The sequence below is a fragment of the Agelaius phoeniceus genome, chromosome 5 (assembly GCF_051311805.1).
Source record: "Agelaius phoeniceus isolate bAgePho1 chromosome 5, bAgePho1.hap1, whole genome shotgun sequence".
Classification (NCBI taxonomy): Eukaryota; Metazoa; Chordata; class Aves; order Passeriformes; family Icteridae; genus Agelaius; species Agelaius phoeniceus.
Genome location: NC_135269.1, coordinates 43,175,115 through 43,200,588, shown reverse-complemented (window position 1 = coordinate 43,200,588; position 25,474 = coordinate 43,175,115). Strand labels below are relative to the sequence as shown.

The window sequence follows — 25,474 nt, the reverse complement described above, 5'->3', positions numbered from 1 at the left end:
ATTATCTCAGTGCAACCAAGTTTCCCAGTTTATTTCAGATCATTTGAAGGACTTTCCAGATTCCTCCTTTACTAAGTAATATTGATCAGTGCAGTGGTTCTCTGTCACCAATATCTGACTATAAGACCAAAGCAAAGCCAAAATCTGCTTACAATGGAAAGCAATAATTCACTACCATGTGGGTGTTCACACACCAGCAATCAATGGACAACAGGTAGAAGATTATCTCTATCTATGGTTAACTGGAAATATTGGACAAAATTTAAGAACCTTACTCTTTGAGTTCACTGTATATTGGTAGCACCTCAGGGTGGCATACGAATGCAAATGCCAGGATGGGTATTGCATAGGCAGTCTGTAAAATAAAGCTCCCATTAGTAAGAATGGTCACGGCTGTACCTCTGACTTTTGGCAGGCAGCAGTTTAGCTGTGGTACAAGTGGTGGAAGGCAAGTTCTACAGGATCTCCCTTACCCGTGAGTTGAACACAAAATATTTTGGCTGGCACTTGTCACTGTTGTCGCTGTGTGCTTCGTATTCTACACTGCTTTTCGGGGAGATATCTTTTGGCTCCTCAAGGCTTGGGAAATGCCCAGCTGTGTTGTCCATCATGAAATTCACACCAGAACTGAGTGACTCATTTGATAACATGACCAGGTGCATTGGCACTGTGCTATTGGTGGCGGTCCAGTTTTCAACCCCGTGGTCCATGATGGGAAGAGGACAGGGTATTTGGGATTTCTTGAAGATCACCTACCAAAAGTAGACAATGTTATCAGAAAAGCGCCACTATTACACATTTTTACAGGAGATTACACATCTGTGGTATTCCAACAGAAGTATAAACAGACACTGAGAAAGAGAGGAAGCAAGAAACCAAGTGCTACCAATTCTGCTTCTTCTGCAAGTATTTATTGTTACTCTGCCTCTGCTGTTTTCCTGCTTTATTTTTTATTCTCAAGTGGTTTTTAACTGATTTTTTTATTCTGACTTCATTCAGCAATAGGTTGTTGATTTGATTCTCTTGCAGGGGCTATTCTAACATAAAATTGTCACGGTATCAAGTATAAAAGTGTTTAAGGTTTACAGAGTCTGTATTTGTCTGGACAAAATACCCAAACAGTCACCTACCACACTGACAAAGAAAACCATACAGGTCAGCGAAAACCCACTCGTATAACCAAGATAACCTGTGCAGCAAGAAAAACAAAACAAAACAGAACAAAATAGTTCAGTTACATAAAAATTCACAATCCTAAAAGGACTAATGAAATGAGCTTAAGCAGGGCATTAAGCTTACCTAAGCTTTTTAGAAGGGAGAGGGGAAGAATAATCACAACTGTTACAAGTATGACGAGGTAGTTCCCATTAAGGTACCATTCTCTAAAGAGGAAGAATAAAAGTAAAAATAATCATCACTGACATCAAAGTGAAATTTTTTCATCTCAGGTTCAGGCTGGGAAAAGGCACCTACCCAGCATTCTCCTCAAGTTTCATAAATGCTCTGATGACTTCAGGAAGTTCATATTTAATAATAAAGAGGTAGCTTGACATTGCTGGAAAAAAACCCAAACAAAACAAACACCTTTAGAGAACTGAGTTTCCAAAACTGTAGTTCCAAATAAAGAGAAAAGTTTTTGCTAAAGTAGAGAAATGAGTTCTGTTTAAATAACAGTGTGACTAAATAAATAAAGCCTTTATATTGCTATGAACATGTTCTGAATGAAATCTAGCATTCTGTATTAGAATACAATACAGTTACTACTGAATTTGTAGCATACTTATATGACTATTAATTTTTCCTTTTGCTTTTTTGTTATATATGTTTTTTTTCTCCAATGGATGCTGTCCATCCCCATTCTGTAGTAACCTTAGATTTACTTCCTCTATATCTCTTCAGCTGCCTTATCCTTTCTACTTTCAACTTCTTTCTTCCAGTGTCTTCTCTATACATAAGGAAATCAACTAGTTGTCAAGATTCCTGATGTAAGAATGGACTTCTATAATTTAAAATGTACTGCCAGACGTAATGCTTTTTTAAATTTGTTTTACGATTGTCACAGAGAGGTCTTTAATGACCTATGGACCAATCTAGACAAGAAGTAGAGGAACAGTTATTCCTCTTTAATAGGGAAGCATACTTAATTTCTGAATTCAACCAATGTGATATCCAGGCTTGAGGAAGGAAAAGAATACCATAGAATAACACCTTTCATGAACAAAATCAAAAAGTCTTTTGCAGTACAGAGATGTGAACTACCTCTGTTTGTGTAGCAAAGTAGCTATAACAGGACAGTATTAATCTATTGATGGAGATTTGCAAACATAGCAAGTTCCAATAGAGAAATCACCAAAAAACCTGCATACATTTAATTGACTAATAGCACATTTAATTTAAGTTTTAATTACCTCTCCTTAAGTAATCTGTAAAAAATTACAAACTCCCTTTTGCTTTCAGACCAGGTATTCTTCAGCCTCCTAAAAGGCTTCTTCCAGGATAGTAGAGGAAAAAAGCTTTGTTGAATGAATGTACACTCTATCACTACTGTTTAGATTGGTAAGTCACCAGTTCTGACAGGATGGAGTTTATTTGATAGATATTTTACAGGAAGAATCATTGTGGGTGAGTACATTCAAAAATTACTTTAAACATGCATTTTAGGAATAACACAACCCAACTCTTATTTGAAGGAATAATTCAAATATATTCATTCAGCTGAAAAATGAACCACTCAAAGCCTTTTATGGAGACGTCAGAACTCTGTGCTGTTCCTTTTAGGTCTGACTAATCTTTTCTAAGTTGAAGCAGGTGCTTCAACTAGATGCTAAGGACAGACTGAGCCATAGTCAATAAAGAGAATGGCCAGTTCCTTGAGGACAGTCAGTCAGGCCACTTTAGCCATCACTGAAGCCTCTTCACTGGTCATGGAGAGATGCCAGGTAACTGTCTTTCACCATACACTGAAAATAGTGAGATGAATTCCTCATATCCTTAATTTTTACAATACAATGTATGCTGTATCTGGCTCATCTCTGATACCATTTAGCCAGACAGAGGAGAGAATGAAATCACTTGTGTTTTGTAGAAAGAGCATTGGAAGCTAGAAAACTTTTGTCTCTTACCTCCAATATTCTGCATTGTGACTGAAATGAAAACACCACACTTCCCAGGCCAGCCAAATGCCTTTGCTCCCAGTTTTTCATATATTAATGATCCTGAAAAAAACCCCCAAAAAAATCAAAACAAAAATATGGGTCACTACATTGGACATACTTGATAAATTACATTCCAAGGTAAAATACATGCATGCAATACAGATTGTCAATCACAGCCTCCTACCTCCTTCTTTTGATATCTTCAGTAAAAGGTGGACCGAGTAGAGTGACAATATTGCTACGCTGAGCAGCAGAACTCTGCAAGGCAAAGCAGAAATCAGAATCCTAAGCAGGACATCAGAGATACTCACTTGATTTGAACATACGCTGCTCAGTCTCATGAAGTTCAACATGTCCTAAATAGTTTTCAGCAAGTTTGTTCTTTGGTCTCCCAGTGCTAAGTGCAGAGCTAAGTGTCAACTGTAGCTTCCTTGTGAGTACAGTTGCACCTTATACACTCTGAGTGCCCCTGAAGGCTTGTTGAAGTCCAGTAAGTGCTAGTTCTGTGCTAGTCCACAAGGACAAAATCTTATATCTTAACAAGATCCCACTAAAGTAAACAGATTTCTATGCAAGAATCTGGTCTTTGGACTCTCACCTGCCCACTGACCTCTCATTTACAAATCTCTCCTTAATCAGAGCTGTCAAAAAACCCCACAAAAATGAAACCCAAAAGCAAATTGTGACTGGGACAACTTCAATGCTTGGCTGGTCACTGCTTTTGACTTCTGGCATATCACTGTGCAGTGGAGCTTAGTTGCCTGCTGTGTAGGTACATTAGAAATCTTGCATCATGTTAAAGCATGGCACAACACTGGAAAACCTGCTCTTGGAGCACGGGTAGCTTAGCTTGTAGTCTTATCTGCCTGAAGATACTGGTACCTGACTTCAGTAATTCTGACTACTGCCATGTTTCTGCCACACAACTGGTGCATCCTATGTGATTTCAGCTATCTGCCTCCTGTAAACTGCTTGTGAAAAATGTAGCTTTGTATGAGATTTTTGGGGCACAGCACTATGCACAACATATTACCTTAACCATCTTGTCATCAGCCTGCCCAAGTGCTGGTGAGGAAGAGAATAACATGACAGAGATAGAAAATACGGATGCACTTTATCCCATGGCTGAACAGGAGGTTGTGCCCACAGCTCCCACTCCCCTGAACACGAGGTTTGGTACAGATATAGGAGACACTGACAGCCAGGTTCATAAATGAGTCTAGGAGCAGACTCAGGCCCTGGGGCTGAGTGATGAACCACCAGACCATCAGAATTTCCTCTGAAGTTTCCCTCTTCAAGAGAGACAGACAGCTCTACCACCTTGGTGTGGGCAGGGCTGTCTCCTGCTGTGGGCTCATGCAGTATGGTAAGGGGAGGGATCATGTCTGAGGTGACAGTGCAGTCTGCTGAGGTGGCACCCTCCTTGATCAGGGGCACCCATACACCTGCTGTTCAGAGACATGGTCTCCATGTCCTGACACATGAGATGGGGTAAACCAAAGTCCTCCTGGTTGCACTTGCTAAATCATGCTGGGCAGCAGAAGTGTTGCTTTTGGAATTTTGTGAGCCTTCTATTTTCCTTCACCCTGTAGAACACCTTCCAGCAAGAAAGCACTTGGGCAACATGAGAAGAGTAAATACAATGCTGCCAGCATCATCTCAATTAGAATTCATGTCCAGCAGTTTCCATTTAGTAGATGGGATTTTTCTGTCCCACTAACACTAACATCACGTGATGTGAAAGCAGAGGAATTCAAGCAATTGGATAACTGCTGTAGGGGTAACAGTATCTACACACAAGTTCATACTTCTAAATAAAATTCCTTCCTTTACCAAAAGGGAGAATGTTCTCATTCAGAAAATATGGAAATAGCATAGCAAAGAAAGTGAGCTGTGGGGGGAGATTTTTTGCTTTAGCATTACTCCCTACTTTAGCACTGCCAACAGAGCTTATATCATTAGGCTTGTATCAGAATTTTTCGCCACCAATCAGTATGATCAGAGTTTCAAAATGAAGATATTATAAAGATAATATTTTTCCCTGTTAGAGAGGCTTAACATATCACAGTTTTCTTTCCAGTGATCATTTATGAGCATACCAGTTAGTACAAGTGCTCAGAGAAAGTTGGAGGAGAAAAAAATCCTACATTTTTCTGACTCTGACAAAATGTCAGTTTTAGAACTGGCTTCCAATTTTTGCTCTGCACGTACTATATCTAAACCAGTTGGATGCAGGTGTTATGAAGTGCTTATACAGAACAGCATTTGAATCTACAGCTAATTTTCAGTTAAAAATTATATTGGCAAAACAGGAGATGTTTCTTAGCAACTGTAAGCTACATGTAAAATTTTAAATGCTATTGCTGTTATAGTTACACAGTCCCCACAAGCAAGAAGCTCTATAAAAACATGCTAGATTTCAGTAATGTCAAAAATGGCTAATTGTCACACAGTAATATCATGGTTTATTCCAGTCTCATGAAAGGCTAAAATTAAGGCTTCAAGCTAAAATTAAAATCAATAATTTAAAAAAAAAACCCCAAATTTATTTTCGATAGAATTCATCTCATTAAAAGGAGCCAGATGTTAGCCATAGATTAAAAATCTTCCCATGGCTCTATGTTACTGTCTATCAAAACCCATTCTGTGTAGATACTGTTTGTCAGTCACAGACCAATGCTGTCCTTTGTGCACATTGGGTACAGACAGACTTGGACCAACAAGATTAGATCTGTGAATGCCCTTGCACCCAAAGCATGTTGCCATTTCAGATGATATCGAATGCTCTTCTTCCATTTCTACATAGTGATTAGATGATTGGGATGATGCAAACATATTTATGGGTGATTTAATTTCCTTGTTGGATTCCCATAGTAAACTGGCAAGATCGGTCTTGTTATTTTAGGAGCAGCATGCTGTTCTTTCCTTCTGATTTTCGACTGCACAGTATCAATTTGCAGTCGTGTTTCTAACACAAAGGAGGTTTAAAATTTTGGCAGTGAATTTTCAGCAGTGGATGGTTCCTTGTGGTGAAGCTGAAATGCTCTCATTACAGAGGATCTTACAAGAATCTTCAGCTAAGAAACCAAGCTTAACATACCTCTCTAATCATAAAAACTTCAGCTCCAGCCCCCTGCTTATATTCTATTTGCTTATTTTTCTATGTACTTACATGAAAAGGATAATTCCTGTGTTGGCCATGGCATAGGAGAGCCCTAAGATGCCACTGCCCATAATGGCATTGCTGAGGTTGAACGAGGACATTCCAAAGGAAGTTCTACCCCTGTGCTGTTGGGTGCAAGAACAGAAAATGGCAATTCATTTGCATTTTACTAAGCATGACTGGCTAATTATCCTCATTGCTGGTGTTCCCTATACTGCTCCCTTGATGCCTAGAGGTGGAGCTTTTTCAAGGTTCCCAAGCCCAGAGGCATTTGCCACCAAAAGGAGTCTACCCCAAAGACAGCTGTGCTGGTAGTGTTTGCCTCTTCCCACTTTTTCATTGTCTCAGTCAGGAGGAGGCTTGCATTCCTGACAGGTGACTTAGGTGACACAGTTACACTGGCTATGCTGGCCAGCCTCCATGGAAACACATGCTCTTATCAAACAGGTTTCTCAATTACCAATTCTTAAATATTCAGACTTTTTTAAAAAATGAGTACAACAGATTATTGAATTTGTCTCCAAGTAAAATGCACTTTTTTGGGGGGGAACTAAAAAGGTGTCTGGGGGGAAGAAAGAAAGGAGTGCTGTGTGGCTGGAAGCAGAAGAATGGAAGAGAACAAAACCTAGGAGAGAGAGGATGGTGTGTGAATGGGTTACAACAGATGCCAAGTGGAAAAGAAAAAGGGAACATGGCTCTTAATTTTGGTTTACAATTACAAATAATATTTTTGATTTTATGTGATCATTCATTAATAAAATCTGTAACACCACTGATAAAATAATGCTTTTCATTTCATCAAATTCACTAACAATTGAGTAACATTAAATCCTAGCAGAGAGGTACCCACATGCATGCCCCAGGAGCTGGTCCTGTGCTTCCACTTGCATGTGGAGCTGTCATGTTGACATGTGCTGACCATGTAGAGCTCAGCATCATAAAGCCAAAACAATAAGGTTCTTTCTTTAAAGCAGTGCAGCTGAATGTAGATTCATTTGCACAGATGCTGGAAACTAGAAATACAAGCATGTATCCACTAAGGCACAGATCTACCTGGCTGTAGGAACAACAAAGTCTTTCTGAGCCCAATGTCCTGTCAGGAAAATGGGTGCAATGCCCCACTGTCTGCACATCTCAGCTGAGATTAATGGAGATGTTACTGAAGCTCAAGTGTGATCTAAGGAATTTTTCTGATTACTTGTGTAGGAAAGACTGAATTTTACTTGTAAGATAACAGAAAGGGTTTGCTGCACTAACTGTTAGAAAATGTGTTTATTCTTTGAAAGCCAAGATTATGCTGGCCAGGCTCCAGAGTAATTTTGCTTACTGACACTTTAAGAAAAAAATCAGGTCAATAAGATCTACTTTGTAATCAATCATTCATTCATTTAAAAAGAATAAAACTTACATATTCTTCATTATAGTCTTCCAATTTCTTTTTATCCAGATATCCATTTGTAAGGAACTTCTGACTTTCTGCATCATCACTAGCAAAGGGACTGAACACAAAGAAAAATAAGAAAACATTAGATAAAGCTTATGATACACATTTTATTTGAGTGGTGCTTTTTGTCATCAGTGGAAACTTTCCTTTGATATTGCTCTGAATATTTAAAAATCCATCAAAAAAAGGGCTGTTCTCCTGTAAAGTTCTCATATCCAATGGCATGTTTCGTAGATCTTTGCTTTGATTTTGAATTTAGTTTTAGGCCCAGTAATCTTTGAATTACACTTGATTGCAGATGTTGGAAAGCAGATCTGTACTGTCAATAACACGCTGAAGCTGAGCACGTGCTTCACGTCTGGGGAACAAAGGCCCTTGTTGGAGGTACGTGCTGGAGGGAGCAGCAAGCTGAGAGCAACAGACTGATGCCTGGTTTTGAGATGCCTTTTTCCAGCCACACAGGTGCTAGTGCTGTGGTGGGTTCTGCTGGAATGTCTGAGGGTGGCTGTCCCTGCTGCCCTCCATACCTTGCCCTGGGAAACATTCCCCCTCAATGTGCCCAGGCTGAACTTCTCTGAGAGCGTATCAATTACACATGTACTATCCCACTGGAGTAGTTGGAAATTGCCAAGGGTTAGTCTGTGTTGGGAGCCTGAAGATATCAGTCCAGGTGGTGGCAGGCAAGGGGGGACCTGGGCTGCCTTGTTGGTCTGGGCACACTGTCCTCCAGAGCACAGAGCAAGGAGGGTCAGTGCTGTGGGGAAACTTCCCAGATGCCATTAGTGAAGATTATTTAGTGATTACTGCTTTCTAGCCTTAACAGAACAGAGAAATGCCTACCTGCTAATTGCAGCCTTTTCTGAATCAGCTGGCTCTCTGTAGTTGTCTTCGAGGCTTTCCCCACTGTTGCTCTGATCATCAGGTTCGATGTTGACTTTTTGCAGCTCCATGCGATCCATTAGAGCGGTCAGCGCTTTCCAGCACACACACTCGCTTCTTCAGGGTAAACAGCACTGTGCCGTCTGCTTGTGGGTCCTCTCTGTCATGCAGGGACTGCCAGAACACTCTGTTCTGCAAACAAAACACAACAGAACTCATTAGAGTTTTCTTCAAATTAGATAAACCAGTGTGAATTGTTTGGTTTGTGTTTGATCTTTGTAACAGCATTAAGAGGGGAAACTGTTGCAGACTGGGAAAATTCTGGGCAAGGATAAAAGTCTCTTTATATGCCAGCACTTGGTTCTCCTGTCTCCCTTTAAATGGTAAAGGGTGCAGAGGCCAACAGATGCACAGTGGATATCCAGCATCTGGAAAAAATACAAAGCCAGCAGAAAATAATTTCCTGAACTGCTGCTTTGGAGTTTCTAGGGGAGGGTGATGCAGAAGTGTTTTCTGATAAAAACAGGAGTATAGCAGTATATAGGCTTTCCCATTTGTTGGAAGATCAATGTTGTCACAGGTTTAAATGTTTTGTAGATTTGTCCCTTTCACTGGGATCTGACAGAGGTGAGCATCTCTGTATGACCATTTTTTGATAACTGGGAGGTGCAATTCTGATAGGCCAGTTTCTTAGGGGACCGGTGTTTAATTCTTACTTAACCCATCACTGGAAGCTCTGTCTCACACAGGATTATTACAGGGATATTAGACTTATTATCTTTACCCCATGAGAAAAATTCTTGCCTTTTAAAAATCATATGAATAAATGCTCATCTCTTTATTTATTTTACGGACGAAATGAAATTGTACGACCCAAATTTACAAAGAGAGCTTCACCTCTGGGATTTCAGCAGCTGTGTGCTACAGACTCATCTGTAGATACACATGTGAATTCATTTGTTTATTATCAGATTTAAGAGGAAAACACTGTTCAAGAAATGCTGCAGTTCTGCAATCCTTCTCCCTTCATGCATTCTGTGTGTCCATTCCACAGCTGAGGGGACACCAGTGAAGGGAGTGAGCAGAGATCAGAGAGCACACACTTGGGGCCACAGCTGCAGTTCCCTGGACCTTTACCTGCTGCCTTGCAATCAGACACGCTGGCCAGATTTATGACAATTTTCATAAATGACAATTTTCATTTATGACATGTCAAATGCAGCTCAGCATTCCATAACAATATCAGAAAACATTGCAACAAATAATTTTCTAAGTCTGGCTCTTTGCAACACTAAATCTGCAATTATTTAATAGCCTTTCTCCTGGGTTTGCATTTATGGGTGTATAGGTCCAGCTCAATGACCAAACCTTTGCTGTCCTCTGATACTGATTATATGCTGTTCTTAGGAACATCTACAAGCATATCTGTAGTGGCAAGATGTTGGAGTGCATGTGTTTAAAATGCAAATATAAACTTTAAATACCAATCCTGGAGGTTAAAACTGACTCCAGGCCAGAAATTAATGTCAAATTCCTTGCTTCTTACTAAAAGCATTCACCCACACTAGACAACTGAGCAGGAGAAGCAATATCACAGTGCATTAGGAAATTTCCTACCAGAGAGAGTGGCTGGCTTTAATTCTTTTTGCTGCCTCGCAGAGTGTTTGTATGTGTGCGGGGATGAGTGACTCAGGCATCAGGACAGAGCTGCTGGCACTCCCATTTCAATGCCTGGGGGATTCTGCTTGCTTAGGATATTAATAACTCCATGAGATAAAAAACAGTAACAGTCTCCTCACCCCTCCACCCCCAACAGAGCCCTGACAACTGTGGTTTCATTCACAGAACTGTCTTCAAACACAGACACTGCCCTGTCTGAGAAAGAGAGTTTTTCCAATTCTTGGTGCTTATTTTTAATCTGTGGTGTAGAAGTCAGGAAAACAAATCTATCTGTGCTCATCCCTGTTCTGGTAAAGGGTAAAACCTCCTCTGTGTGCACTGCCTAACTTTTGTTGGAAAAATGTCTTTTCCAGAAGTGGCAGTCCAAAAAATACAGATCTTCAAAGAGATGGGAAACGGAGGAAAAGTAAGCAAAAAAGTTGCCAGGAGTTAAGCTGAACAAAGATTAGGCTGAAGATGAAAGCTTGTGCAGCACAGCAAACAATATGGAAAAATTGACTGAAAATACATGTTACAGCATAAAAATCATCTGGACATTGCCCTGTCAAACATTTACGCAAGTCGTCTGATTTATGGACGTCATCTCAAGAGGCTGTGTAATCACTGCATAAAGCAACGATTTTCTATTTTATTTTATTGTTTTAATTTTTGAATTCCTAAAAGTCTTCTGGTGAAAGCACAAAGATTCAGTTGGCAAAATTAAGTCTATTGAGAACCTGCCTTCTTGCAGTTGTAATTTTTTAGGGAGAGGTTGGTAGAACTCCAGAGGTTTACGAACCATGAGCAGAAAGCCATTGGCATAAATATGGGGAGAATGAGACCCATAAAACAGGACTGCTATTAGATTTGAATATTGCAAACACTAAGAACTGTGATTATGACCAATGGTGCCTTTGAACTTCAGCAGAACTTGGCAGGGCTGGTCCTTAGTCAGTGGCAATCCATATCTTCAGTTCCTAGCACTGCAGATACTGAGGGCTTTGGGAGATGTACAGGCACTGGTAGCATGTTCTCCCCACAAGTAACAGAGAAAAGGCAGAGCTGTCACTTCTTCACCTGAAGGGGACATGGGGTGACCCTGTACCTCTGAAGCTGTTACTCAGCCTGCAAGATATTTAGATAAAGGAGATGCACTGACATTGGGCTCTCAGTTGCACCCCTCCAGGAGTTTTGCTGGTGGATTGCTGCTCCTGGGGGGACAGCCAGGAACCAGGGCAGGGAGGGCGTGAAAGCACAGCCACCAAGGTTGGGCAGGCCTGGGCCCTGCCAGAAGCTTTGCCTAAAATATTGGAAGAAAACCACCAAAATTCTCCTGCTTTAGCTTCCCTGGGATTTAATGTTTTCTGCTTCAGAGCTATGATTTTGGTGCCTAAACATACAAGAGAAATCTCTTAGATTCCCAGTGTTCCTCAAACTTGCCTTCAATACAATGATATTTTTGCTGCCTCTTGTAGTATTTGGCTAAACAGAAAAGATTTTTCTTAAAGTATGGTATTAAAATGGAAATACTTGTTGCAAAAGAAATTTACCTATTATTAGAGGACACTTATTTATCTCTATAAAACTAGTTTTCCTCTTCAAGTACAGGGGACTGTTCTGCATCATTTATTAAGTAATGGTTTCCAGCAATGATTCGGAAAATTATGAAATTTTTGGCATCTGATTTCACAAGGTTATTGATTTCTGTCCAGTCTGCAGTTAGAACATCAGGCGAATGGACAACCACTGGGCAAATAATGCCAGGTCACAGATATGACTAACACTTTCATGGATTTTGCAATATCAATATTTGTAATCTCTGCCATGGTATCCAATGTAGCAGATTTTGCCAGATTCTTCGTCTTCATGACAGTGACTTTATAAGGTTATTTTCTATGGGGCTATTTCAAAATGAAATAAGTGTTGCAGCTGTCAAATAAATAATTAAAATGTAAAGCCCACTTTCCCAAATTAATTTGTTCAAAGAAACATTAGCCAAGTAACTCAAGAGCCTGGACAAAATTTCACAGAAGATAGCCAAGGGCTGCAAAGGAAAGCAATCATTCATTTCTTAATTGACTGGGAAATTTTGAATACTTTTGCTGTTCTGTGATTGCTAAGGTTTTGATTTTCTGTACAAAAGAGAAGTCTAAATTTCATTCCTGAAGAAATATCAAAGATATTTGCCAGTACAAATTACCATGTCAGTAAATCTTAAGGAGCCCATCCTTCATATTGCACTTATATTTACAGATTAATTAAATTTATAATTCCCAGTTTCTGAAGATATGGCCAGTGTCTAAAATACATTGATAAAATTTTATAAAGAAAGAAAGTTTACCTCTGAGTTAAGTGGGTTCCTTTCCTCACTTGCTAGACAGGTTATATCTTTTAGGAATTGCACCTGTAAGAAAAAGTTTACTCATATGCAATCTAGAGCAGTTGAACAGTGATTTAAAGACAAATGGGAGTGTATGGGATGAACCAATCAACAGCTGCTACACCAAACAACTCCCTTTGACAAACTTGCGTCAGCTCTTAAAAAAAAAAGGGGAAAAAAAAGAAGAAAGGTAAATCAGTTTATTGGAGCACACTGAGGGCAAACATCTCAGTTACCAGAGCTATTTGCTCGCTGAGCTGAGCCCTATTTCAAAATGCCTCTCCCCAGAACACACCACCCAAGCTTGATCACACTCTCATTTGACTGTCTGGAGTTTTGAATAATGTGCATGCATTAATCTTGCAGTACCACAATAATAAAGAGCCTGGAAAATAAGTTCTGGAAGAAATACCTGTTTGCTCCCACACTGTTCTTATCTCTGTGACAACAGAGCTATATCTTGCACTGCCTGTCTGGACTTGGTCTGAAGTGTGTGCTTTCAAAGGGGCTGTTTGACCTGTGCCTTAGTCTCCCAGTTGAAATATTTAGTGTCATGTCAGCTGAGGAGATATATGTCCAGTGACAAATGTTATTCATTTGATGGCAATATAGGCCTGTGGAGAAGTATTTAATTATCTGTGATTTGCCTGTAATACTGCAGAATTTACTGTAGAATTTTATCCAATTACATAATGACCATAATTAAAACCCACATCTATCCCCCCAGGCCTCTCACCCATGTAGGCTTTGTGATTAAAGCCCTCAGACTGGCCTGACTGTGAAGGCAGGAGGGCAAGTGAGGGGATGTAATTTTTAATTCTTAGAGTTTCCTGTGGAGCACTCAGACTGCTTTAGCTCAGGCTGGGTGACAACCTGTGGGAACCCAACCCTGCTTCAGTGTCACCAGGCCTTCTGCTTGTTTGCTGCCAGAACTGGCTATGGTGTGCTGGTTTCAGAGTTCCCCCCCAAAAAGAAATCTGAGTTCCAATATAGACTCAGACAAATGGTTTAACAAAAATAAGCTCTGTCTTCCTCAGTTGTGCATTCCCATGAAAAGACAACTGATTGTAAGGCCAGTCATGCCATACGATGCCAAAAGTAGAGCAATCCAAAGATTAAGAGGTGCAAGGTTTGGAGCCAGAGGTCCTATCTTGATTTAAACATAGCTGGAAAAATGAACAAATTTTTGGGCCTAGATTGGTTGAATGGACTTTGAGTCTGAAAGCTCCCTGTGTTTTCCATTTCATCAGTTGATCTAATGAGGGAAACAGGCTTTCCCTCTAAGGCATATGACCAAGAATAGGTGTCCTGAATGAATTAAGGCAGTTCTCAGCAGAAGTTTAGCACCAGGTTTTCCTATGCCATTGCTAGGGTAAGAGAGCAGAGCTGCCAGGGGAGCTGGGGCAGGCAGCTGTGCTCTGCTTGAGCCTGTTTGCTTTGCACACTTGACAGGGCTGTGGGTATGGACAGCCTCCTTGGTGCTCTGTTGCTCATTTGGCTGTTTCATGTAACAATAGGGGAGAGAAAAACATTTCTTTAAACAAAAGAAAATAAGACCGCAAACCATAAAGAAAACAGCAGGGAGATTGGGGGATAGATGTACTAACAAATCAGCAACAGCTGTGAAAATTACTTCTGATGTATTTTTTTGAACCTGATTAAATAAATAATAATCAAGATTAGAGGTAATTTCCTTTTCAAATACCACAAATATCGATGTCTATTTCTGATTCCCACTGAGTCTAAGCAGTGTGGCACAATTCTCTGTACAGCCACATCATGGTAGTTGGGTGGATCTTTCCTCAGTGCATGGAAGGATGGAATCATCAGGGTTGATGGTGTTCAGCAGGGCCCCTGTCCCAGCACCTGATGCCTCAAAGATGCCAGGCAAGGTGTGCAGGCAGCTGGAGCTGGCAGAAACCATTCATATGCCTGTAGGCAATTTTTTTTTCTGCAGAGAAGAGGCAGCTAACACGATTTCTTAACACAGGTTTATTTGACTCTGCCAATTCTTTTTGCCTATCCCTAACTAGAAAAGCACTGCTTAATTTTCATCAGAAAAGTCTTCTTTCAGCAGAGCACAAATGTCAGTGTCCAATCTTCCCACTGAAGGGAGGCACATGCTAACTCAAGACCCTTTCTGTTTTGTCTTCAGCTTGGCTGGTTTCACTATTTGTAAAGAAAACTTTGTATTTGCTAGTATTGCTCGAGGTCATACAAGAGTTCAAAGAAAAAAAACCAAAACATTTTCTTTTTGTTTTCTGAAGAAGAACAGGATTAAATTCTTGATTAGAATGTTGGAAACAGTGAACAAAAGAAAGCACAACATTGTGATGTCCACCCTTGCCTCTGGTAGCTGGACCTAGCTCTGTCACACACTGACATGTGTGACGCGTCTCTGCCACAGAATCATGCAGTCAGAGTAGCTCCACTTACATTCAAAAAAAGGGCCAATTGTACTCTTGGTTACTTTTCCACCAGAAGCTACTAAATAAAGCTCTTCTTTGTTAATTTGTGGGATACTACAAGCTCTGTTAGTCACCTCAGGGCCTATGGAGCACCCTGAAGCTCACCAGGGAGTGTTTGCCCAGCCCAGGCCCCTGTTTACCCTTTCTCGGAAGAAGAAAGATTAATTACAGTTAAAATTATGATATTTGTTAGATGTTATATTTTTCTTTTCTGGTGCCTTTTGGCTATCTTATGTCTTATAGAGAAAACTGCTGCAGTAATACCTGCCTTTGCTGACAGGAGAAATGTCCAGGCACAGCAGTTCTGAGGACTGAGGCCATATTTCCTGAACAGAGGAAACAGGAACAATCTTCTGTAGCTATAAGTGTGTATTTCCAGAGTCTTCTAGAGTTTGAAGGGTGTTTCCAGAGCAGAGGTTTCTGGCAGAACCTAGAGCTGGCAGTGGTGGCAGTGCCATTAAAAAAGGCTCAATGATCCTTTGTCCCCCAGGCACAGCCTCCCACAACAGGTTCTGTTTTCTGAAGACTATAATGCTCTTTAGGGCACAAAACCTCTCAGCCCATTGCTTAGAGCCCTTGTTTGAGCCAAAGAGTAATCAGAGATGGCCTGGTTGTGTGAATTGGAGGTGCTGGCCCAGAGCTTGGTTCTTGGGATCCCCCAAACATGGGGATCACTGCTGGGGGAAATCCAGCATGTTCTGCTGCCTGCCTCTGTCCCAGCTTTTGCCCCCCATGCAGCTGGTGGTCAGCCTCCAGGATCTGGGTTTGGGCAACACAGGTCAGGACTGTGGTGCTGCCCTTGTGGCTGCTTGCATTGCTGTGTCTGGAGCCTAGGTTGACAAAAAGCCTTTACAGCATGACATGAGATTCACTAAACATGCTGGAGATGTTTTTTACCAAAATAATAAACACTTTTTTCCTGTATTTTGGCCATGTTTTCATGGAGCTTGAGGTCGTGTTCAATTTTTTGTTAACATTTTCCTGTTTTGTAGTAATTGCTCTCTGACTCATGCTACTTTCCTCTTGACACAAGAGCCTTTATCTGTCTGAGTTTGCTTCTTGCTCAAATACTATGTTCTGAAGTTGAAGGAGATTTTGTTGTAGCTCTGTGTTAAGTTTTCACTTTGTGTTCATTGTCATTGGCACTGAGACAGTGTGCAGGGCAAACCAAAGATTATTTTGCAATTTTGTTGTGGCTGTGTGCTCTACACTAATACACTACAAGTAAAAGTAATCCTGGTGATGATAAACCAGCTGCATTCAAAGCACCTGACCCTACATACCCATGTATACAAAGGTCCAAACCCCACCTTAAAATGCTTAGGAAGCTTTTTGCAGGGATATTTTCAGAATTATTTGACTCTTGCTATGTTTTACCCTTTTAAGTAGCCATTACAGATTAGGGTTTTCTTCTCAGTTTTTTATAGTGTAAGGCCAAGAGGGACAGTGATATCTCCTGCACCTCAAGCAACCTGAATTCTCACTCAGATCCTGCAAATTCAAGGTCCTGCATGATTTCAGCTGGACAGAAATATTTGAATCTTTCAAAATAGAAAAGTTTGGGAAAGGGATGTTTGTTTAAGCTGGGGTAAGATAAAGGGATGCACAAGAGCAAGCTGCAGCTACTTGAAGGGTATTTAAAAAGATTACAGAGGCAGAGTCTTCTCACTTGGGCCAGGAAGCCCAGACATGGGGCAGAAGCCACCAGTGTGAGAGGTTCAGATTGGCCATGAGGAGAATAGTAGTGCAAATTTGGGACAGGTTGGTGAGGGAACAGAGGCTGCAGAGCCACTGTCCTTGAAGGTTTTGAGGCTTTACAAGGCAGAGTCGTGTCTGAGATGACCTGGTGCTGGTGTCAGCTGCTCCTTGTGGAGGAGGCTGGAGCAGCTGCTCTCCACAAGTCTCACAATCAGTGTTTTGATGAGTATGGGGAACTGCTTAGTGCCACAGGCATGGACACAAAGATATTAAAAATGCTCTCAAAAATACTGATGGCAGGAATGCAATTAGGTGAGACATGGCCAGACATTAGGCAAACAACACTCCATGTGCCAGAAACAAGTTATAAAAAGGACTTACTGAGGAATTCAATAGTCCACTGAGTTCTTGAAGAGATTTGCTGAAGAAAGTGGGCAGGTTTTGGCTTAAGGGTCTTTTTGTCTTCGCACATACATATGTAAATACATAACTACCCACAAAAGAACTAAGTGCTCTTTTAAAATATTAATATTCACAAATTTTGCAAAACAAAACTGAGGATAGTTGGTAAATGTATTAAGTTCTGTGTAGCAGAATAACTGGCATGTTCTGAAAAAGATTGCAACATCCTGTGTTCCCTTTCCAAAACCAGAATTTCTTCTTATCCCCAAGGTTATTTCAGTCTCTCTGGCAATAATGATCTTCACAGGGCAAGAATGAAAAGCTGCATTTGCAGTTGGCCACAGTGAACTAAGAGGAAGAGCTAAAGAAGAATATTAAATAATGCTCATGTGATTAATTTTATGAAATAGGATTCCTAATAACAAACACAAATTTCAGTCATCACTATCATTTACTATATATTAACTGCTTTTCTACTGTACTTTTTGACTTTGTATGCTTTTAATAATAAGTATGACTACAGACAGCACAAGATTTTCCCTTTGTGACATTACTACCTCTCCCTGTTGAAATGATTCCTGCCACTGCAGAGTGTATTTATTGCTTCCCGATATTTTTAAGTAAAAAGGAAAACTGGAGGTTCATAACACCTAACAAAAGGCAATTCAATGCAATGACTAAGAATGGAAGCAATTTACCTCAGCATCTGTATAATCTCAATAGAGGGAGATAGGAATGTCTCTGAAAAGGATTCAAACCTCCTAGAAGGGGCTTATGGTCACTAGCTAGCTTCTTTAATGCACTTCAGATTGCTGCTTAAGGGCTTGCAGTATGAGTCTAGGCTTTGGGAAGGGTATGAGGTATTACTCATAATATTTCAAAGAAGAATTTGCCACACAATTTTTTTGTCTGCTTTCTGTTTTAATGATGTCAGGAACAGAGGAAAAACATCCTCTAGATTTTTACTCCATGCCTTCTGTTGTTCTACATCTTCATCTAAAAAAACCCACTTCAGTGGTTCCCCCCCCCCCCCCCCCCCCCATTATTTTCAGAATATATCTGGGAATATCTTGCACTGTCAGGGCAATTATTCCTGGCTTCAAGCATTGCCCGAGCAAAGGCAGGGACTACCTGAATATTTTCACCATGAGTCTGTGTCTATTGTTTGCTCCAAAATATCCATATGTGCTAGAAAAAGCATATTGTCCATGCTCTGCATGGAAGGAAGCTGAGCAAACAAAGCTGCATGGCAAAAGAATGATGAATTCACTAAAGTAGTAAATTGGTGCTGCTGCATATTACAGAGTATAAAACTATGATTCTATGGTTTTTAAAATATAATAGCTGAGTAATATTGAGCTATTATATCCCTTTCCGTACTGATGAGAAGTCTTATTGCAATTTATCCAGTCTCTTTTCACTCTGCCTTTTGCTAAGGGTAGAGAACTGCATTTTCAGCAGGTTACAGAGCGCCTGGGGTTCTCACAGTTTCTGCCATGTCCTGCCCAAATGTGAGCAAGTGGTTTGGGCTCTCAAATGTACCACTGGTGTGACACCTATGATTTGGGCAGTGAGAGTTGCTGAGACTCAGGAGCTCTAGGAAGATCATATTAGACTTGGCTTTGGAACCTCTGCTTATTTAAGATCTGGAGAACGTGAAGAGCCAGAAAGAAAAGGAGTTAAACTTGGCTTAATATTTTGATCTTCATCCTTATTTTAGGAGGCTAATTTTTGCAGCAGCTGCAATGACTTGCTAAATCCCGAATAATTCCTCAGAACTGGCCCAGCTTAGATCCAACCTGCCAGAACATTTCATCTGAGTGGTTTCTACCTCTGCTGCCACCTCTCACTGAGGCCCTTCAGCTGTAAGGAAAGGTTTCCAGCAGTATTACATTCTAGGCTAGCCTGCTTATGGATCCTTCTTCACTGGAGCTCAGTGCCTGTCCCATTGCATGACCAGATGTGTCCACTATAGCTTCTATCTGCAGTTATCTACATGAGATAAGCACACTGCCAGTCCCACAGCTCACTGTTCATTATTTAATAGGGAACACATGGAACATATACATTCATTTTTGTTCATGTTTAGTGAGCCAGAGGAGCCTATATTTGCTTAGTGGTGTACAGTTCTCAAAGGCCTCTGTATGTGCCAGAATGATGTGCTGGGGTGGAAGGCCTGGCCATCATGACTCCTAACCCCACGGTCACAGAGGGAAGGCCTGGAAGACTTCTCATGAAACCATCTGGATTGTATTAGCTGGAGCACAGCCAGCAGGTCAAAGGGGTGGAAGAGATTATTCTCCTCCATCAGGCAATTTTGAGTTTTGCTCCCCCAGGAAGGAGTACAACAAGATGGTGGTGGAGTACAAGGCATACAAGGTAAGGTTGAAGGAGTTAGCCTGCAGAAAAAAGGATAAGTAGAGATATTACTGCTGTCTACAGCAACCTAATGGGAATATGAGAAGAGAGACAGGTTCTCCTTGGAAGCAGAGAGGCACAAGTTTTATAAAACATATAAAGAAAGCTACTGATAACTAAGTTTCATCAGTAGTCCTACAGTTCTGTTTATAAAAGTAACAAGATGTTAATGCAAACTAGATGCATTTAAAACCAGCCTGAGAAAACAATCAGATTCCTCTTTCGTTAGTAGACTTTGTGGGAGACCAGTATTACTAATTGTGCTGTCTAAACACTGTATAATTCTTTGCACCACTTAACAATATTTCTCAAACCCTGAAAACAGAGTAGGCTCCTTAGAAGCAGTCACAATGAGATATGATTCTTAAAAAGGTTTATCTTCACACAAGGCTAAGAGCATGCCTTTGGAGACACATGGGTGTTGTCACCTTACAACAATTTCCCATTTATTAAAATCAGTGACAGAGAGGTGAAGCCAATACATTTCTGTCCCAGCAGAGCCTGAGCCCATTACACTCTTCTGACAGTGAGAGTGATATGCTGCACTCCCAGAGCACTCCCCAGGGGTCCTGCAGTTCCTCCAGGGAAAAAAAAACCAACCTTAATTCTTGGTTCTGCCACAGACTTTTCTTCCTTATTGAACACACCTCTAAGGCACCATTCATGGAGAGCTTAGGCATCAGAGTGGCAGCCAGTGCTCACACTCCGGTGTGCTATGCACTGATATTTTCCCCAGGGAGAGAGAGTCTCATCTGGCATGGCCACTAGCTGGGCAGGGCTAAGCAGCTCAATACCTGGGCAACTCCGGCTCTGTAAAGTCAAAGCTTTTTCACTGTTCAATCTACCCCATCTGTTCAAAAGACACCAAGCACACACCTACTGGTGTGGGATGTGACAGCCTGACAAAGTTTCAGTTCTTCTCTGTTGCACTAAGGGTTCCATGAGCTGGACTTTGAGCATGGGCAGTGCTGGTGCATGTCTTCCAAAACATACCTTTCACATAAACTCACAACAGCTCAGGATCAGGTGCTGCAATGTCCTTGGTGAATTTAATCCACTCTCTGCTCCACAGCCCTCAGAGTGCAAAACTAGTGCATCTCTGTTTCATTTGGACATCATAGGGATAAGTACATTCAAGGCTGAGCAGCAGAGGAGCATGCAAAGTCCTTAGGAAAAAAAACTGTCTGCAATTTATTAGCTATTTAGTGATGTAAAAAAGTCACATGAAACAAAAGGCAATGCAAAAAAGATTAAAAACATAATTTATGTGACACGTTCTTGTTCCTATAATTTTTTCTTCTGAAACTTCATAGCTAGAAAAACTTTGTCTCTATCAGTTCCACATATTTCTTTTGATAGTACACCACACCCCATGGTAGTGACTTTCTATAATGCTTTATAGTTTGTAAAAAAAAATTAAATCACCAGATGACTTATAACTGTGATTCATGTTATTGTTATTGCTCATTATTATCATTTGTCATATGAGACAATGCCTGGCTATGCACTTTTCCTCTTTTGTAGGAGAAATCTGGCTCAGCTCTGAAGGCTCCAAATTCTGTTTATTATACTAGCTGAAACATGTTTATTACACTGTCATGTTTTTATATCCCTCCTGCTACCTTGTGCAAAACATACTTTTGCACTGACCAAATTGTGAAAATTCTGCAAGGCTTTGCTCTCTCTGATGGAGCCACTGATTCACCGAGTTTAGCAGCCTCGTGTGGTGGCAGCCTGTATCTGACCCAGCAGTGTCCTCTCCCTCTCAGTACCACACCTAATCCTGAGAGGCCTTTCATGGGACATGCCTTCATGACTTCCAATCCTAAGATTTCCCAAGTTTTAAGCTCTATTCATTCCTCAAAAAAAGCAAATTAGAAAAAGTACTACTTGCCTGTATGTTGTTACAGTATAATAGTGTTTGATTGAGAAGTAAAGCCATAGGAGACATATATGTAATACTAAAAATAGCAGTGATAAAGCAACAGTAATGACAACCCTATTTTCATGTTGCAGCTGCAGTGAGTTTCTGCACAATTTCAATCAAGAGGCTTTTAAGGCATTTTGGCCAAAGGCTTTTGAACCCCTGAGCTACACCGACTCCATAACCTGATGGCAGGAAGTCTGTCGAGTGACATTCTGAACACAAATAACAGTCAAAGAAAGCCATCTTATGAGAACTCAATCACTGCTGCTCCCTCCTTGATTTTGTACCACTTCTGAAAGACTAACTAGCTCTACCTTTGGACATCTAGAAATGTGATTGTTTCCTCCTGTTTTCTGCCATTGGTTCTAATAAGTTACATTACCTACCCTCAAAAACTTACGTCATTGGGTTTGCTGTGACTCAATGACCAGAGGGATATTGCTAGAAACATGCAAAGGGTTCATGGCTGCACGGAAACCTCCCAAACACTTTGCTTGGCTTTGAAATGATGTCAATATTTATTGTCACTGTCACAGACACAGAGAGATTACACAGATACAGCCAGGATACTGCACTTGCAGTTCGTACAGGGTTACATGCAGCACTCTCCCTCTGGCTTTGAATTTAGGAGATATTGCATCAGAACTGGTGCCAATGAGATGAATTTTTCATTCAGCCTGAACACTGCTGGGAGAGGAAGGGAACTGTGGCTGACGTATCTGGGTTCCTGTTTCTTGCTCCACAGATCCCAGCTGGGTTTGAGCCTCATAGGAGTAAAGCTAATTCTGCAGTCCCACAAGTCCCTTAAGTCAACAAAAGCAAATGCTGATGCTAAAAGAGGCAGTGCCAACTTCCCACTGGTCCAATCAGTGTTTTCACTCTCTTTGCTTTCTCAGTGACTGTAAATAGTCATATATACATATGGGAGGGGAAAAAAATGAGGTAAGTTTTAACCCAGAGTGTTGTCCTGTTCCCACTCATTGTGTGGCTGCATGAACATCTGACAGATGGGAGGGAGAGATGCAAATGGCAATAAGCAGGCACAGTACTGGAAGGTAAGCCAGGACTGCTTATTACAGTTTAAATGGATTTGCTAATTCTGGAACTTGCAAGAAAATTACAGCACTTGTACAAGCAGTACAAGTACAGTACAGCAGTACACTCATGGCTAAGCAGGAGTGAAGGGAGGGTGTGCAAAAGCACAAGGCAGACATCCCTGGTCCATTATCTCTGGATTAGATTAAACAAGTTTTCTGACTCAGAAAATGCCATCAGACCTGTTTAAACTAGGCTAAATGTACCTAAAGAACCCCTTACTTATAAAGTGCTTCACACTATCTATGATGACATCCAAAATCAAGTACTGGTGGTTTCTAACAAAACATAGCCTAGTCAAGATGCTCTTTTAAATCAAAACCATTGTCTCATCCTTTTTTTGAAATGAAAATCATTTGCCTCATAAAAAGTTTTATGTTTTATAAAATTATATTGAGAATAATGTTTCTTAATAATGACTCTTATAATGGCATTACTTAAAACAATTAAATCAATTAGTTCAATAAAATTCTTCAACTGAACTGCAATATTTTGACATTATGACTGATTGAGTTTACTTCCTTTGCAATTAATGAAAGATTGGTTCCTTTAGCAATTACACTCTGATTAGTCCACAGCAAGAACATTTTCCATTACTCATCCCCCACTGCTATCAAAGGGCCTTTACTCTGGGCTTTTAGTTCTGTCTTTAATCCTAAATTAACAGAATTTATCAAAGTTCTTCCTCACTAGAACTCTTGGAGAAAATTTGATTTTGTATTTTACCTGTGCTAAAACTTCATCAAAATAAGAAAATCCAAGAAGTAACTAGACACTAAGGCACAGATCCCTAATATTTTAGGTTTAATTAAAAATATAGTAGTTTTGGTTAGTCAATAACAAGTAAGAGTTAATGCTAAAAACCTGTGACAAAAAAAACACTCTTTATTACAAAACAGCATAAAGAATCTTTTCATAGTCCAAGTAATCAAGCTTCTGTCAAAGTGAGATAATTGTCAATCAAACTTCCAATTCAAACACAGCTGCTAAAAATCAGAGAAAAGAAGCCAGACACTTCACTTCACTTTGAGCACTAATTCAGAAGTGAGTACAGAGGCTTGGCAGTAGCTGAGACCTTGTAATTCTGTACAGTTGTAGAAGCCCTCAGGAAAAAAAATCTCTAAATTGGGGAGTTTTGTCTTTCTGACATTGAAAACAAATGTATTTACCATGCTGGTTAAAATGGTACTTAATGAGAAAAATCTGTCAGTATATTAGCTTTTTTTTTTTCAATCCCCCAAAGTACTAAAGGTGGCTCCTGACTTCCAGTACACAATTAATATTTCTTTTAGTCAAAACTTATTAGTAAAGCTTTTTTTGTAGCTCAACAGATTAAATGAACATGACAGGGAAGATTGTGAGCCCACTGCAATGAGCAGGCACCATTCCTGCAAAGACTCATCATTCTTTACCCTGCTCCTGTTGAAAATAATCAGAAATTAAATAGCTGTATTATATAAAAAGCTGTATTATATATTGATTTTGTCACCACTGGTTTCCATTTCCTTTTTTTCCCCTCAAATGTTAAAAATTGTTTAACATTCTGTTAACTGTTTAACAGCTGAGGCAGGGGTGGTGGAGAGGGCAGAGGTAAATGTAGACTCTCAGCACCTCCTTAGATCCAGCAGCAAAAATTACAGAGAGCAATTCTAAATGAGCTTCCATTCCTGCAGTTTAGTTGCTTACTCTGCTTGACTCTCTTTAGTAGAGTCTGAAGTAAAACCTGGAAAACAAAAATTCCCACAGGAAATTGATGTTCTGCTTCTATGTGCTGCATATTCGTACACCACTATTGTTCATTATACTATTTTGCAAGTGTGCACAAATATACACTAGTAATTTCATAAATCTGAAAACCACAATTCCCAGGTGGTGACCATGAACCTAGAAAAAGCCTAGAGAAAGCAACCTCTTTACGAGACATACCTTGCAATAGATGTTTGTTTAACTGGAAATCCACAAGAGCAGCTGCCCAGTGCAAGGGTACATATTTGCTTCTGAATCCTTTCTCAAAGACACTATTTAAACATGCTGATGAACTGAGCTGGATTTTTCCCCACCTCCATTCCAGCAAAATAAGGAGACTCAGAAGATAAAATTTGTTTTGTTATTGTAAGTTGTGCCTTGTGGTAAGTGAGAAATTTTCTTTCTATAGTCCTATGTAATTATGAAGGTGAGAAAATTATGAAGGTGTACAGATGCAATGTCTGTGTGTACTGCTTAGTGATATTTCTATCTGAAAATTAATATACTTCTATTTCTAGAAGTGTTTGTGTATAGAGCTCCTTCTTGTCCATTTTTGGCTTGATGTTAAAGATCTGCTACTTTAGCTTCAGCACTTTGGGAAGAGGAAACAAGTATTTCTTGTATTGAGGCTGTAACTCCAAGCTATACAATGCGTTTCAATATGGTTCTGATTTATGTTAAGCTGTAAACAGCTGAGATTTTTAATATGGGTTTTATGATATGTGCAGCTGGACTAGCTACCACCAAGTTTCATGCAGCATCTTGAATAGGAACAGTGGTAATAGAGATTTTTTCAAATGTCCCAGTTCTGTGCTAAGTTTGATGCTTTCACTTAGAGGGAAAATCTGTGCTTCCTGAGCCAGTCATGTTTCACACTTTCTTCTTGGACTCTGTTTTAGCCTTTCCTCTGCCATTTTCTGGATAAGAATCCCTTCACCCAGTGAACAACTTTAATTGGCAGAAGAAATTTCTAAAGTGCTCCTGCTCTCCTAGAACTGTTTCTACAACCATTCTATCTCCAAAACCAAAGGAATTGGGAA

General features: G+C 40.2%; 1 protein-coding gene across 2 annotated transcripts in view; it reads right to left on the bottom strand.

Annotated features, from left to right (window-relative positions):
• The window catches only part of SLC38A4 (solute carrier family 38 member 4), a 33,100-nt gene extending 8,367 nt beyond the window's left edge, over positions 1 to 24,733 (bottom strand). Inside the window, exons 1-11 of one of the 2 annotated variants that reach the window (XM_077178878.1) lie at positions 24,615 to 24,733; positions 8,603 to 8,833; positions 7,727 to 7,817; positions 6,328 to 6,443; positions 3,340 to 3,413; positions 3,123 to 3,215; positions 1,474 to 1,555; positions 1,300 to 1,382; positions 1,131 to 1,189; positions 474 to 752; positions 276 to 355 (exon numbers count right to left, since the gene is read on the bottom strand). In XM_077178878.1, the coding sequence (XP_077034993.1) occupies positions 276 to 355; positions 474 to 752; positions 1,131 to 1,189; positions 1,300 to 1,382; positions 1,474 to 1,555; positions 3,123 to 3,215; positions 3,340 to 3,413; positions 6,328 to 6,443; positions 7,727 to 7,817; positions 8,603 to 8,721 (1,076 nt within the window). In that variant the 5' untranslated portion in view covers positions 8,722 to 8,833; positions 24,615 to 24,733. Of the gene's footprint in view, positions 1 to 275; positions 356 to 473; positions 753 to 1,130; positions 1,190 to 1,299; positions 1,383 to 1,473; positions 1,556 to 3,122; positions 3,216 to 3,339; positions 3,414 to 6,327; positions 6,444 to 7,726; positions 7,818 to 8,602; positions 8,834 to 12,641; positions 12,743 to 24,614 lie in introns of those variants that run through there. The other variant, XM_054631646.2, reaches the window with a different exon arrangement.
• Positions 24,734 to 25,474: the final 741 nt, after the last annotated feature.